General features: G+C 43.9%; 1 protein-coding gene across 3 annotated transcripts in view; it reads right to left on the bottom strand.

Annotated features, from left to right (window-relative positions):
• Positions 1-8,745: 8,745 nt before the first annotated feature.
• Positions 8,746-13,831, bottom strand: part of LOC311061582 (tRNA dimethylallyltransferase-like) — a 51,259-nt gene continuing 46,173 nt past the window's right edge. For all 3 annotated transcript variants that reach the window (XM_084080269.1, XM_084080267.1, XM_084080268.1), the window contains 3 exons: positions 11,257-11,366; positions 10,456-10,573; positions 8,746-9,801 (listed from right to left, as the gene is read on the bottom strand). In XM_084080269.1, the coding sequence (XP_083936395.1) occupies positions 9,578-9,801; positions 10,456-10,573; positions 11,257-11,366 (452 nt within the window). In that variant the 3' untranslated portion in view covers positions 8,746-9,577. The remainder of the gene's footprint in view (positions 9,802-10,455; positions 10,574-11,256; positions 11,367-13,831) is intronic.

The following is a 13,831-nucleotide window of genomic DNA, read 5'->3' as shown; positions in this document are numbered from 1 at the left end:
GACTGCAAGTGTTAACGAGAACACAGAGTGTAAAAATGGTCTTGTATTTGCAGTTGTGTGTCTGTATACAATACACAATAACATCCTGGTGTTGATTTAACATTTGTACACTGAATGAATGAATTAAATTAATAAACTAACTGATTTTCCTGTGGCTTTGGAGGCCTAACAGGCAGGTGAGGAAGTGCTCCAAAGATTACTTTCACACCTGAGCATAATATTCAAGTCCTCATCTACATTACTTTCCCCTGTCAATGTGAATAAAGTGTGCAATATACTAACTAGTCATTGCTAGATGGGACCTGACATTTTTCAAAGGTAATGCGCAGACTCACCAGGTTATGTTATGTGTTATGTTAGTATGGTTCAAGTTTAGGCATGGGTTTGGTGTGGTTAATGTTAGGGTAAGGATATGGGGAGGGCGTTCAACAACAGAATGAAGTCGGCTTTGACCAAAGTCGGCTCCCATCAATAAATTGGTTACTTTATTATTCCAGATAGATCATTAAAGTAATAAAGGTCTGCAGGAGAGAGCTCCGAGTCACAAGCAGGGGAAAAACTCAACTATGTGCAGCGGATCACTCTTCAACTGGATGTCTCCAACAGTCAATGTAGCTCGGATAATCCAAAGGTTCCCCTGGAATGTTTAGCAAATTCGGTTTTCCACTTTGTTGGCTTAAGTCCTTTGTCTGTTAAGTTTGTAAGCTGCCACAGGGCTTGGCCGGGGGAACCGTTTAACCGTTAACTGCCCTGGAGGGAACACCTTATCAGACAAACTGTAACTAACTTATTCAAAAGCAGTTTCCCTCCCTTTGACTAACCTACCGCCTTTCATAAGAGTTGAGACAGCCCACACGGACAGTCCCTTTCTCTCGATTTATCACACACTTAATAGATAACTCACCATAACAGCAGCTATATCAACAGACATTGTTCTGCGCAGAAATGCAAATCAGCTTTGTTATTACTAACAGTTACCAACTGCCACTCCACCCGCACCACACAAACATAACTTCACATTAGCAACCGTGCGCGCGCGCGCGCGCGTGCGTGCGTGCGTGCGTGCGTGCGTGCGTGCGTGTGTGTGTTTATATGCAATTGTACTGGTACTCTTCTGATGGGCAATGCATTTTTATATTTTGAAATGTCTTTTTGAAGCAGTTAAAGTATTGAAAATGACTTAAAATGGGCAGTTTTGTCAAGTATCAGTAACAGTTTATAGAGAATGATTCTGGCCAATGGAAGGTTGTGTTCATGTCTATAAATCCATATGATCACCAAGAAATTCACAAATACAGACGACGTATGCAAACCATATAAATAAGGATAAAGTCCTTCACACAGCTGGACCGGGTTCGATTCCGACGTGAGGCCTTTTACTGCCCGTCTCTCTCTCCTGCCTTTCCTGTCTCTCTCTCTATCACTAGGAAAATAAAGGTCCCCACCCCAAAAAAAGAAAAACGTCATTAAAACATCAATTTACCCCCCGGTAGAAAAACATGTTCTTTGTAGAGTGTGCACGCTGCAAACAACACAAGCAAACAACAGTACAGACTATCAAAACATCTTCTCCACTGATAATTATGTCTACAATGTAATAATATAGGCTTCTATCAGTGCAGTTCCATTTCGAACACCCCTATACTTAAATCTTCCCCAGGCTAAGTACCACGTCTATGCTTTGTAATTTACAAATGAAACACCATCATAAAATATCACATAGCGATATATTTGTATGGCTTGTAAAACGATACCCAGTGCATAAGATGTCATCATCTAACAATATGAATACCATTTTCTACACACAAAGCCCATGGCATGAACATGCCCAGTGAAAGAATTGACAGACCCCATTACATAACCCCTGTGACTGGGATCATATGTCGCCCTATCGTATGGCATTCCCCCCGAGATGATACAGAACAGTGGAAGCCAATCCATTAAAATGATAAATCTGACATATGGTGCACTTGTTTCAACATTGGATCTACAGCCTTATATGCACACATCCCTGTTAAAGAAAATAATAATGATACTTTATACATTAATATATAAAGGGAATATGTAGTGATTATTATTTGATAATGCACAAGGCATGACACCATGGTAAGTCCCCATCTGCCCTTTTGCAGAGCCATATGACTTCTCTATAACAGGGCCCTTTGTTTGAAATGAGGTAGAGGTATGTATGAAACAGTGTGTGTGTGTGTGTGTGTGTGTGTGTGTGTGTGTGTGTGTGTGTGTTTAGCAGCTGCAATTGGCCCACATGCTCTCTCAGTTATAAGATCTAAAGTTACACTAAGTTGCATAACGGCCCTAAAAACATGCATGAGCCATGTGCTTGTGCACACATAAGCACAAGAAACAGACACACAGATACAAAGCCTCTCCTGTCCAGTCTGTGTCCAGTCCAAAATTCAGTCGCAGTACAGAAAGGGTTAAGCACTGCAGAAGGGGAGGTGCCCAGACCCGCCCACCGTGGTCTCATTTGCATATTGGGCGGGAAGCTCTGGTTCTTTGTTGCCGCTACACCCTGCAGAAGCCCCGCCCCTGCAAAGGACCGCACTGGCGGGAAAAAGCCGGCTACAGCGCACACACACAGACACACACGCAATCAAAAACGACAGACAAGCAGGCAATCTAGAAGGTGAAGGTGCAACCGTTTACAAGTGGCACGCCCGTTTCCTCTCTCTCTCTCTCTCTCTCTCTCTCTCTCTCTCTCTCTCTCATTACTGCAGCAGGAGGAGCACAGTTACAAGGAAGGAAGGATGCAACCAAATACTGATAAACAGGATATCTAGAAACACTGATAAACTGATACCTAGAGAGACTTATCAACTGTTAACTAGAAAGACTGATAAACCACTTGAACCCCAGCATCCATATTCTGGGGGGAACATTAGCCAAAAATAGCAGATTTACAAGCTCACAACGTGTAGAGCTGCTTTAAGTGGTTAGAAAAACTGGTAAACTATTAACTAGAAAGACTGACCAACTGTTAACTAGTAAAACTGATAAAATAGTCCAAACCACAGTGACGGTTGGTGGTCAAACAGAATAGACATAAGAACTGCTGCTATCTACACTCTTATCTAACACACACAGACACACACAAAAGAATGTGAGCGGTAGAACAATGACATTTATGTTGTCAGTCAGACACAAAATGTGGAGGCTAAGCAGAATTTGCTTGTTCTAAAACAATGCTGCAGTCTTAATGTATGTATGTATGTATGTATGTATACAGAACATTTACCTCAAGTGACAATGTGCATTGTGTGTGAGCGTGCATATATGAGTGCGCACGTATATATAGTGTGCGTGTGTGTGAGAAAGTGCTGTGTCTCTGCCCTCATATGAAGCCATGCCCTGGGAGCGGGTTCACTGGGTTGCTGGAAAAACAGGAAGAAATGTCACGCTCTGGTTTGTGGAAGAGAGCGAGAGAGAAAGTGTGTGTGTGTGTGTGTGTGTGTGAGAGACAGAGAGAGGTTGTGAGAGAGAGAGAGAAGCCCCACTTTACATAACCAGGCAGGAAATATGCAGCAGAGAGAGAGGAAGAGAGACACTGAGAAAGAGTAAAGACAGTGAGAGGAGAGAAAAACAGACAGGCACGAGAGAGAGAGAAAGAGAGAGAGAGAAGAAAGTGTTAGACTCACAGGAGACGGAATGAGAAAGACAGAGGGCACAAGAGAGAGCGAGAGAGAGGCAGACAGAGAGGAAGATGTAGAAAGAATGTGAACAAGACGGTGAGGGAGGGAGGGAGAGAGAGAACCTACTGTATAAGGGATATAAAGGGATGCTTGCATACGCCCAACCTAAGCTAGCTCCCCTGGAGGCTGTTCACATCAAATCAGCTCTCTTTCTCTCTCCCCACCCTCTCCCTTATTTCTCTCCCTCTAGAACACTGACTGTGGGAGCCAGGAGCCAGACAGGGTGACAAAGGGAGACAGAGCGACAGAGAAACGGAGACAGAGACAGACAGACAGACAGACAGAGAAAAAGATGCAGAGAGAGAGAAGCGCACAGAGAGAGTCCCACGGCAACGTGAACTCGTCCAACCCCTATAAGCCGCGCTCACACAGGCATCAATAAGTGATGGTTTGTGCCGTGCTCGGGATGCATGCATCACTATATACGACTCCTCTGTCACAAAAGCACACCGTGTCCTTACTGCATTAGACACCAACCCGCTCACCCCACACAGCGCGGCTGCATGTGTGTCCTCATTATACACCTGTGACGAGGTTCACACTTAGGGTGGCCCCCATGCACCCAACATAATATTTTTTTTTATTCTCTATACAATTAACTTGTGTATAGTGCATATTGAATCACCTTGTACATCACAATAGCTGTCAACATTTTCAGGGTTCTTTTTGCAGGTGTCTCTATTTATTTTATTTACAGTATTATTCATTGTGATTTTTACTCTCAATATTTTTCTCCCCCATCCTTAATCCTATTGTACTGCCATTATAAAAATGTCATATATCCTTGGCGGGTGGGGATGGGTGGGAGGTGTTGAGGGATAAAGGAAAAAAGGAAGGAAAAATCATAAACCCTATTTTGTTGACCAGGGTCCCCCATGGCTCTATACTAGGTGTGCTAGTAATTCCCTGTACACCAAATCTCTCTACTGAAAATAGCCAATCTACAAGCTCACAATGCATCACAACACCACATGATGTGAGATTATAGATAAGGTATTTTTGCAGGACGTTTGCCCCCAGAATAAGGACTCTAGGGTTCATGTCGGTAATTATGATGTGCAACTAACCTCAATAAAAATGATGTATACATGAAATAATTATATATTATTATTATTATTATATTATATATATTATTATATACAGAAACGGTGGGAAAAACAAGGCTCATTCATGAGAATGGCTTCTGTGCTGATCGTGTAATCTGAGGCATGTAAATAAAGACATTCAGCATCCTTCAGACAGACACGCACATACACGTGTGCACGCTCATGCACGCACACGAACAATGCCATCTTATCTGATAAGACTTACACCTGACCGTGTTGCATTTCCCCTGTTACGCAACAGCAACTTTTGTATTTTGTATTGTCTTGCCCTCTTTCCCAAAGCCAGTCAAACAATGACTCTATACGAAGGCAGCACACACACACGCACACACACGTGCAGATGTGCATGCGCATAAGCATGCACGCAACAAAACAGGGGTGCCCAAGCGGTTCCATACCAAGGACCCCCAAATAGACTAACTTAGACTCTGGCTGCAGCCAACCTATTTTGAAGTGTTTTTTCTTTTTTTTCGAAAATTGCCGATCTACAAGCTGTAATCTTGTAGAACTTTTTTATTTGTTTGTTGGGGAGGGGGTTTGGTGACAATGACATGCCCAAAACAGCGATTCCAGGTTGAAAGTGGTTAAACTGGCAAAATAATTTACACATATGTGCCTTTTGCGATTCCATGAATGCACCCATAGAATCCACACACGTTCAGTCACATGCACGTGCATACACAATGGGGTGCAAGCAAGCACATATTTTAAGAGAGGTGATGAGAGAACAATGTCAGAAGTATGGACACATTGTACTCAAAACAGAACTCTCTCTCACACACACACACACACACACACACACACACACACACACACACTTATCAACTGTCTGGGACTTGTGTTGTCTGATATCCGACCTCATGCCAACATTGGTATGTGAACTCAAGATTTTATTTTCTTGAGAATTTTCAGACAGCCTTGCCTTGAGCAACAAATGCAAAGAGTTCGCCGTCTGTTGACAATAATCCTTCGTATTCCACGCATTGCTGCAGTAGGCAGACATTCTGAGACCTTCAGAACGCTGCAACCTGCTGACATTCAACCTTCATAACATGTGACTTAGGCCAAAAAACTTGCCAAAGTCTGGAGTAAGTCAGTTACTCACAAATAATTTGGTCAGTCAGGCAAAAGTCAGGTTTATAACTGCCAAGTCTAAACACAAATTGGCCTAAATCACTTAATCCTCTTTTGTTACATAACTGACAGACAGTGTTATTTGTCTGTCAATAGTCATATATTGTTATAAACGTTTTGGGTGAAATGATTAAGAAATATCATATAGTTTGTTTTGGTTCATTTTGTTCTGTGTTCAGAAAAACTTAAAAGATGACATTATTTTAAGAAGGTGACAACCGTAGAAGCAGAGTGTCTCCATGATGAAAAGCAGGTGCGAGTGGAGGAACATGAGCTATGGGAATCACACAGGTGAATGAAATCATGATTCATCATTATTCATAATTCAGGGCTTATTGTTGGTGTAACCACGCATTATGTTATCGTTTGACAGGAAGTAATTAAAATTGGACCTTTAGGGACGTTTGACATAAAAATACAAATGTAATCTATTGTTAGTTATATCTCTATTATGTCCACAGATATGCTCTAAAAATGCGATTGGTATTTTTCATGACATCTTAAATATCAACAGAAATCTCTGCGCAAGTACGTTTGTTTCTCTTGTCGGATGCATATGTGTGTTTACGGTCCAGATGGCAGAGAGTGTTTGGTCAAATGGGATTAGAGATTAGGATTAAGTGGATTTCAAATTACCTAGACGCACAGTCACTAGATGACATACTACTATTGCCGGAATGGCAGGGATAGGCTTATGCCGGGAGGTCCAACAACACAACCACACGCTCGCTTTCATTCATGCACACGCGTGTGTGCACACACACACACACACACACAGCATAAATTCACGTGAGCATCCCGGCTGCCCTGTACAACAGGTATCCCTCAAAAACCCATCATCATCATTTCATAACAAGCATTAGATGGTGGGCAAGTCCCTCTGTCAGGGTCAGTGGGCAAAAACAAAATCCATGGAAAACTGGACAGCGAGACAGACACACTATAGGCTATACAATGTGTTACATAAGGCAGCCTGTAGCTTACCCCTGATGGGCCTCATGCATAGGACAGAATGTGCTCTCACACTGCTGTGTGAATAAAAACTGCTACCAGAGTTGAAGTCACTACAGCCCAGTATCAGACTGTGGGATGGAGATAGAAATAGAGCAGTGGTTCTCAACTTGTTTTTTTATTTCAAGGATGCCCATAACTCTTGAGTTAGAGCCATTTGGAACCCTTACAGGTTTAGCGTCACTCGTTCATTGACGCAGCTATTGATATGCATACGTACATAGACAGAAACTTTGCGTGCACGCGCAAATCACAGCTCCCAAGCACTCTCAAACAGAAGTGGTCGTCAAATGTATTTACTCAACAAAAGCAGGCAGGAGGAATGCTTGACTTTTAGCACAGTGGAGTTGTGTGTGTTGTCTCGGTGTGTTCGACACCGATCTCGTGGATCTCCTATTTCAAAGACGGCTCCTTTGATGTGGCGCTCCAAATTGCTGACTTGCTGAGGCTAATGAGTTCACCGAGTGAGTCTGTGTGTCTGTGGATGATCTACCATACCACACACACCGCTTAAATCACTAATTAGCCTTGTGACCGTGTAGGCTGACCTACTTCTATACTTGTGTACTGTGTGTGTGTGTAGTGTTTAGAGACACAACGCAGAAACCTATGTCACTGAATTGCACAAGTATGCCTCTTTTATACGTCGTGTGTGATTCAGCAGTGCTTGGAGGTGCCAATCTCAAGCTCGAGCACTTTTGTTAAGTACGCTTTAGATAAGCACACACACACACACACACACACTACACAGCTTCTGAGAATTATGTTACCCAACACTCCGCATCAGCTGAGAGGGTTCACTGCCAGAGGGGAATGGATTCAGTGACCTTTCATGGCCACTTCCTTGTGATGTAACGATCTCTTGTGGGTTTTTATTTGGCTTCTGTGAAGGTTCATAGTGATGCACTTTCACAGAGTCGTCGTGGAGGACTGAGGAAAGCAAAATACAACCATGAGGGGGAAATGTTATGACCCGCCTAGCGAAAGGAATCAACTATGAGTAACAGGATATGCAAAGAGAAGAAAGAAATTCTGAACAAAAGGAGGATTTAGATGGAGAACACACGTCGGTTACCAGGATGACCTTTGCTATCAATGTCTCTCTCATTCTGTACGATAGCCACCTGCTAAGCAAGCTTGAGGCCTGACCTAGATCGGCTTGAGCAAATGTGGGACACACACACACACATCCAGCTATTATATAGTTTGGTATATATTTAGCTGTGTAGTCAGAGCTTGAGAGCTTGAGAACTAATTTGCTACTGTATGCGTTACGAGTGAAGTATAATTGTTAAGAAAAGAGACTGTAAAAGAGAGACTGGCGTCAGTTGGGGTTTTGTGTGTGGGTGTGTGTGTGGGGGGGGGGGGGTGGAAAACAGAACAAAAGAGAATTAAGAGGAAAAGGGAGGGGGCGAAAAAAAGAGAACGCAGGCAGGTGAAGAGAGGGAGAGAGCGCGCCAAAGTGCACCTTGGAGCGGGGCCAGATATTGTGTAAGCAATTTTACAGACTTTAGAGCAGGCAGGCGAGAGGCAAAACAGACAAACCGTGGCTGAAAGGGGAAAGACAGACATGCAACTGGATAAACAGAGACTTGCAATCTGTGTGGTGAGATCATGCTTCAGACCTGGCAGTTTTTCCCCTTATCAGAGCAGTGTCATGATCTAGGCCAACACACACACACACACACGCACACACAAAACGCCAACCAAGGGCAAAGTCATTTTCAAACTAGGTATTAAAAATACATCATTTTTATTATGGAAATCATAAGTGGGAGGCAGCAATAAGCAAGCATACACCCACACTTCATAAACGTATCAGTAGATAAGAGGTCACAGATGTAACCAGGAAGGTGCTACAAGATTGGCAGCATAACAAAACCCGATTGTCTTATTTAAGGCATGTTCAGGAGAATACCGCCTTTGATCTCACGGTTTCACACTGTGAGTTCGAGACTTCTGGCACCTCATAATCCTTCCAAAATCTTCCATCCAATTTATGTCTCTGTGTGTCCATAGTGCATATAACCGTTCCAAGTATTACGAGCTCCATTCCAAAAGACGACGATGACCAATGAACAAAAACCTGCTACAAGTAGGGAAAACAATATATATTTGGGACATTATACGCATGATGCTGTTGTCGAGTTTAATTTATACTTGGCCCGTTTTGACAAGCTAGCTTAATTTAGCTTAATACAAACAGCATTTTTAAAACGGAAAAGAGTTGGGCCTTTATTCTCAGTAAACATGAATCAGCATTACAGCACTCTGGTTTTAAGTACACAGGGTGAGGAAAATATAAGACATAGACCTTCATTGCTCCAAGGATCGTGATTCTTATTAAAACGGTTTGGGCTTCCATCCTCACTTGGGCCAACCATGTTTAAATGGGGGAGAAAGAAGCAAAGCTTCCGATAATAAAAAAAATATCTACCATCTGTTTGTGCACACTGGAAATGGAAGGCTGAGTCAAGAGGAAGGCCGACAGTCGGAGAGACAGGAAGTGCTTCCGTTGAGCGAACTTCACCCAAGCGAACAACAAGTGACGTTAGCTTATGAAAACCTCCATTAGCTCATTATTGGAGCCCTGTATAGTCCCATATCTACAGTGTCTCAAAGTGCCACAGGTGTTTCCCTCTTTGTGGGCCTTGTGTTTTGCAAGGTCTCTCTGGAGGCCTCACAGGAGTCTGGGGCTAGATTCGTGGAAGTGGTCTGAGTGTGGCTCTCTACAGTGGGTGTGTGTGGTGGTAATGTGGTACCCTGGGATTGGTCAGAGGCTGCATCAGACTTCCTTTTCTTCTTCACATGGTAGTGGTGCTTCTTGGACTTTAGGTGGGCTGCATGTAAACATCATGAACAAAGAAAGTTACTTAAATGTCAACTCATATCTGTATGTTCGGCTGTATTACCCGTTTCTGTTTGGTTCCCAGAATAGAAAAGTAGAAATATGTGAGACTAAGGCCCCACTTACACGTTAACGATCAGAACAGAAAACGCCAAAGTGCCATTAAGTTCTCACTTTTTATTCTACGTTTACACAGAGACGCCAAAGTGATTGAAAACACTGTAGTGTGCATGCCAGGTGGCTAGGTGGCGGTGAGCTGTGCTGCCAGATAGACCAGTCACACGCACGGAGGACCATTTCTGTTCTACTTCCTATCACAGCTGTTTGTTTAAATCGATGTAATAGCACACACGCCGTGAGCCAATGTGAGCCATGACATCACACGTTTTGCCGTTTACCCCATATTGCATCTTTACACAGAGACGCGAGGCGGAGCATTTTCAAAGATTTCCACTCTGGAAGGGGGTTTCACTTTGTTGCGGTTTTAACCCCCGAAAATGCCAGCACATCTGAAAATGTATTTTGCCGTTTTCTCTAGAGACCGTTGTCATCTAAACGGGGCCTCAGGATGTGAACTAAGTTACACTATATGTTCCAAGATGTTGCTGTTCTGCATAACCTGTAATATGTGAACTGACGCTCTCACCTGTCCACTCCATGTCACCGATGATGACCTTGTCACAGAGCTCACAGGTGTGGCGGCTTCGCTTGTTGCTCTGCTGTGCCCCCTCTGTTCTGATTGGCTCAACAGCTGGCAGCTCCCCCTGATTGGAGATTGATTGATTGACTGTATGTGACATATTTTATTTCACGATCAATAAAGACATCATACATCTGTAACAAACATCTGACCCACCATAATCAACAGGATAAAAAAAGCTTACAGCTTGTTTCCCATTGCGGGCCTTTAGTATGAGGTGTGTATGATAACATGCAGTGTGGTGCTGTTGGGTGCATGAGACGCATTGAGTTCATGATGTGAGCAAGTCTCTGAATGACAGGTACACCCACGCATTCACTCATGTGTGTGTGTGGGGGATACATCAGACACATATTCACAATATACATATCTACAATATCGATGCGACAAAAAGAGACGTATGCAGGTTTTAAGTGCTTACTGTAGCTCATGCCAGCGCCCAAACTGAAACAGAAAAGCTACAGTAGGTGGTCGCAAGGCAAGACACAAGAGGAAGGAAGCCAAACAAATAAAAGAAAGGAAGGAACAAAACAACGGACGGTTGGAAGATAACAGAAATGAGGAAAAAAGGAAGTAAGGAAAGAAGGAAGCAAGCAAAGGAGGAACAAAAGCAAGAGGGAAGAGAGGAATGCAATGGAAGAGGAGGAACGAAGAAGGGTGGACGCTTCCCCTTTCGTAACAACAGGAGGTAGAGAGCAACGGGGAATGATGCCAGGCCAGGCTGGTTGAGGTCGGTCGCAGCCCCACCTTTCTCAGACAGTCCAGTATCTGCAGTGCGGGGGCCAGCGCTGTCTCCTCCCACCGCGACACATCTGTCACGTCCAGACCGTACACCGCAGGAACGTTGTCTCCTGGCCCTACACATCACACACACACGCACACGTGCACGCAGGGGTGAGAGGCCATGCAGATTTAGTGTGAGTCAGACTTAAGCTTTGTAACCAAAGGGGAACCAGGCTTATGCTTGGTGGCGTCACACTTCGGTGAAAGCAAAGTCTTCTGATATGAACAGTCTGCAGTTACAGTAGGAATGTCAATTGGATGATGAGGCGGAATGGACTCCTGGTGTGAATGACTGTACTGAGAAGGAAAGAGAGAGAGATAGGGTGAGAGAGAGAGGTGGCTCTGCGTCGGAGAGAGCAGCCGCACCCCGGGGCTGTGTCAACCTGCTGACTCACACTCGCTCGATAATGTCTCTTTCTCCTCTCTCCTCCTTCCTCCCACTCTCTCTGTCTTTCTTTCCTTTTGCATGCTTTCTCTCTCTCTCACTCACTCCCTCTCCCTCTCTTTCCATCAGTCTCGCTTCAGCTTTCACTTGCTCTCTCATTCTGCTCTCTTCCACCCTCTCACACACATTCTCTCTCTCCCTCCCCCGCGTTACTCTTTCGCTACAGTCAGCAGTCTTCCAAGCCAAGCCTCAGCACTAAACAGCAGCAGAAGTCCCTGCCTGCCCGTCGATCTGTCTGTCAAATGCCTGACTATCTGTCTCACACTGCCTGTCTATCAATTATATCGGTCGGTCTGTCTGCAGTATCAAACAGATCTGACTGCATGTTCAACACTTAAGTGCCCCTGCCCTACATTGACTCAAGGCTCGAAAAAACTATGGGTGTGTCGTGAGTGTGTGTGTACATTGTAGCACAGTGAGAGAGTGATTTAGCAAAAACAACATACAGATTAATATAAAATCACACCTGCGGCAATGTATTTAAAAGAGGAGAGATCGAGATATACACACACACACACACACACACACACACACACACACACACACACACACACACACACACACATTAATCCTATTAACCTGTAAGGCTCAGTCAGTCAACTCAATTATGGCCTAATCCTTTACACACACAAACAGCATGTGTCACTAAGGACCACACAACCTATGGAGTGAAACTAACCCCTCTAGAACTGTCCAAACTCCATTATGGGAGGTAAATAAAGCATGTGACTATATGACTGATTTGACTGTACAGCTTCAGCGGATAATGTCACTTAAATAAATTAGCCTGTGTATACATAGTGTGTGTGTGTGTGTATACTGTTTTACTGAGTGTACAGCACTTTGGTTCAACGCTGTTGTTTTAAAATGTGCTCTATAAATAAAGTGGATTTGAGTGTGTGTGTGTGTGTGTGTGCGTGTGTAAATTGTTCATTTTTATGCAGCGCCTTTATCCAAAGTGTTTTACAATATGCATCACATTCACCCATTCACATAGACACACCGACATGCATCAACCTGCTTAACTGTTAGGAGTTCAGCGTCTTGCTAAAGAACACAAAGACTAAAGAACACATGCGAGTGTGCGTGCATGCGTGCGTGCGTGAGAGAGATCGGTGTTGGTACACAATGCATGCCACAATATAAACCCAATTTCAATGTGACGCCTCATACGATGAAGTACCACATGTGAGCTCTTCTGGCCTGAATTTACATTACTGCTGTGAAATGTTACACCGGCCACTTACATCCACATGACCCTATTATTCAGTGTGTCAGGACCAGCTGTTGTTCATTAAAAAGCCAAACACGACGTGGTGACAATGACAAAGAATAAACACAGAAGCCTTCAATTGCAAGTTATTAACTCTACTGACCTCCTAACGGCTCGAGCACCCGCCCGTTTAGCTCCGCTGAGTCCGCTAATGAGCCAAAACTATTGTCTTCCATTTCATGCGCCTATGTAGCCTTATACAGTAAAATGCTTAAGTGTTAATTTATGGGTCCATTTGGTGTGTACACTCTCAAGAGTTAAAACGATTTTACTGTTTACAGACTCAGAGCAGGCTAATTTCAGAGGGGGAGTGTGTGCACTGTGCAGTGAACGTTAACCGTAGCCTCTGGTTCCACTGACGCGGTTGCCGTGTGTGTGTGTGTGTATTTTTTCTTGTATTTTAGTGTGTTAGTCTTTTGTGTTCATGGTAGAACGGCAAGCATGTGGTATTTACAAGCGGCACCTGGCATAGCTATGCCATTTCCAGGGTTGAACTTGTCTCTACTCTCCTCTTACAGGTCTTCAGGTCTTTGGTAAATACTTGACCTCGACGGCAGCTGCTCAACAGTCTCTTGCCTTTTCTCTTTAAACATTTACTTCTTCCTTTATCTCTCTTGCCCTCTCTCTTCCCTCTCCACCTTCTGTTTTCGCTACCTTCCCGTCTCCTGGGCTCCGCCAGGCACAGTGGAGCAGAGAGGTAAATAAAAAAGGTGGGATGCGGTGGGTTGCCAGATGCTGGACGGACCTCTCCCGCTACCAACCCCTCCCTCCCCTTCTTGTTTGGTGAAATCTTACTCTGCTAATCCACTCTGTAGAGAAAG

The sequence above is a fragment of the Gymnoscopelus microlampas genome, assembly GCF_963454915.1.
Source record: "Gymnoscopelus microlampas genome assembly, chromosome: 15".
Lineage (NCBI taxonomy): Eukaryota > Metazoa > Chordata > Actinopteri > Myctophiformes > Myctophidae > Gymnoscopelus > Gymnoscopelus microlampas.
The sequence above is the reverse complement of the archived record's forward strand: the minus strand, read 5'-3'. Positions and strand labels throughout refer to the sequence as shown.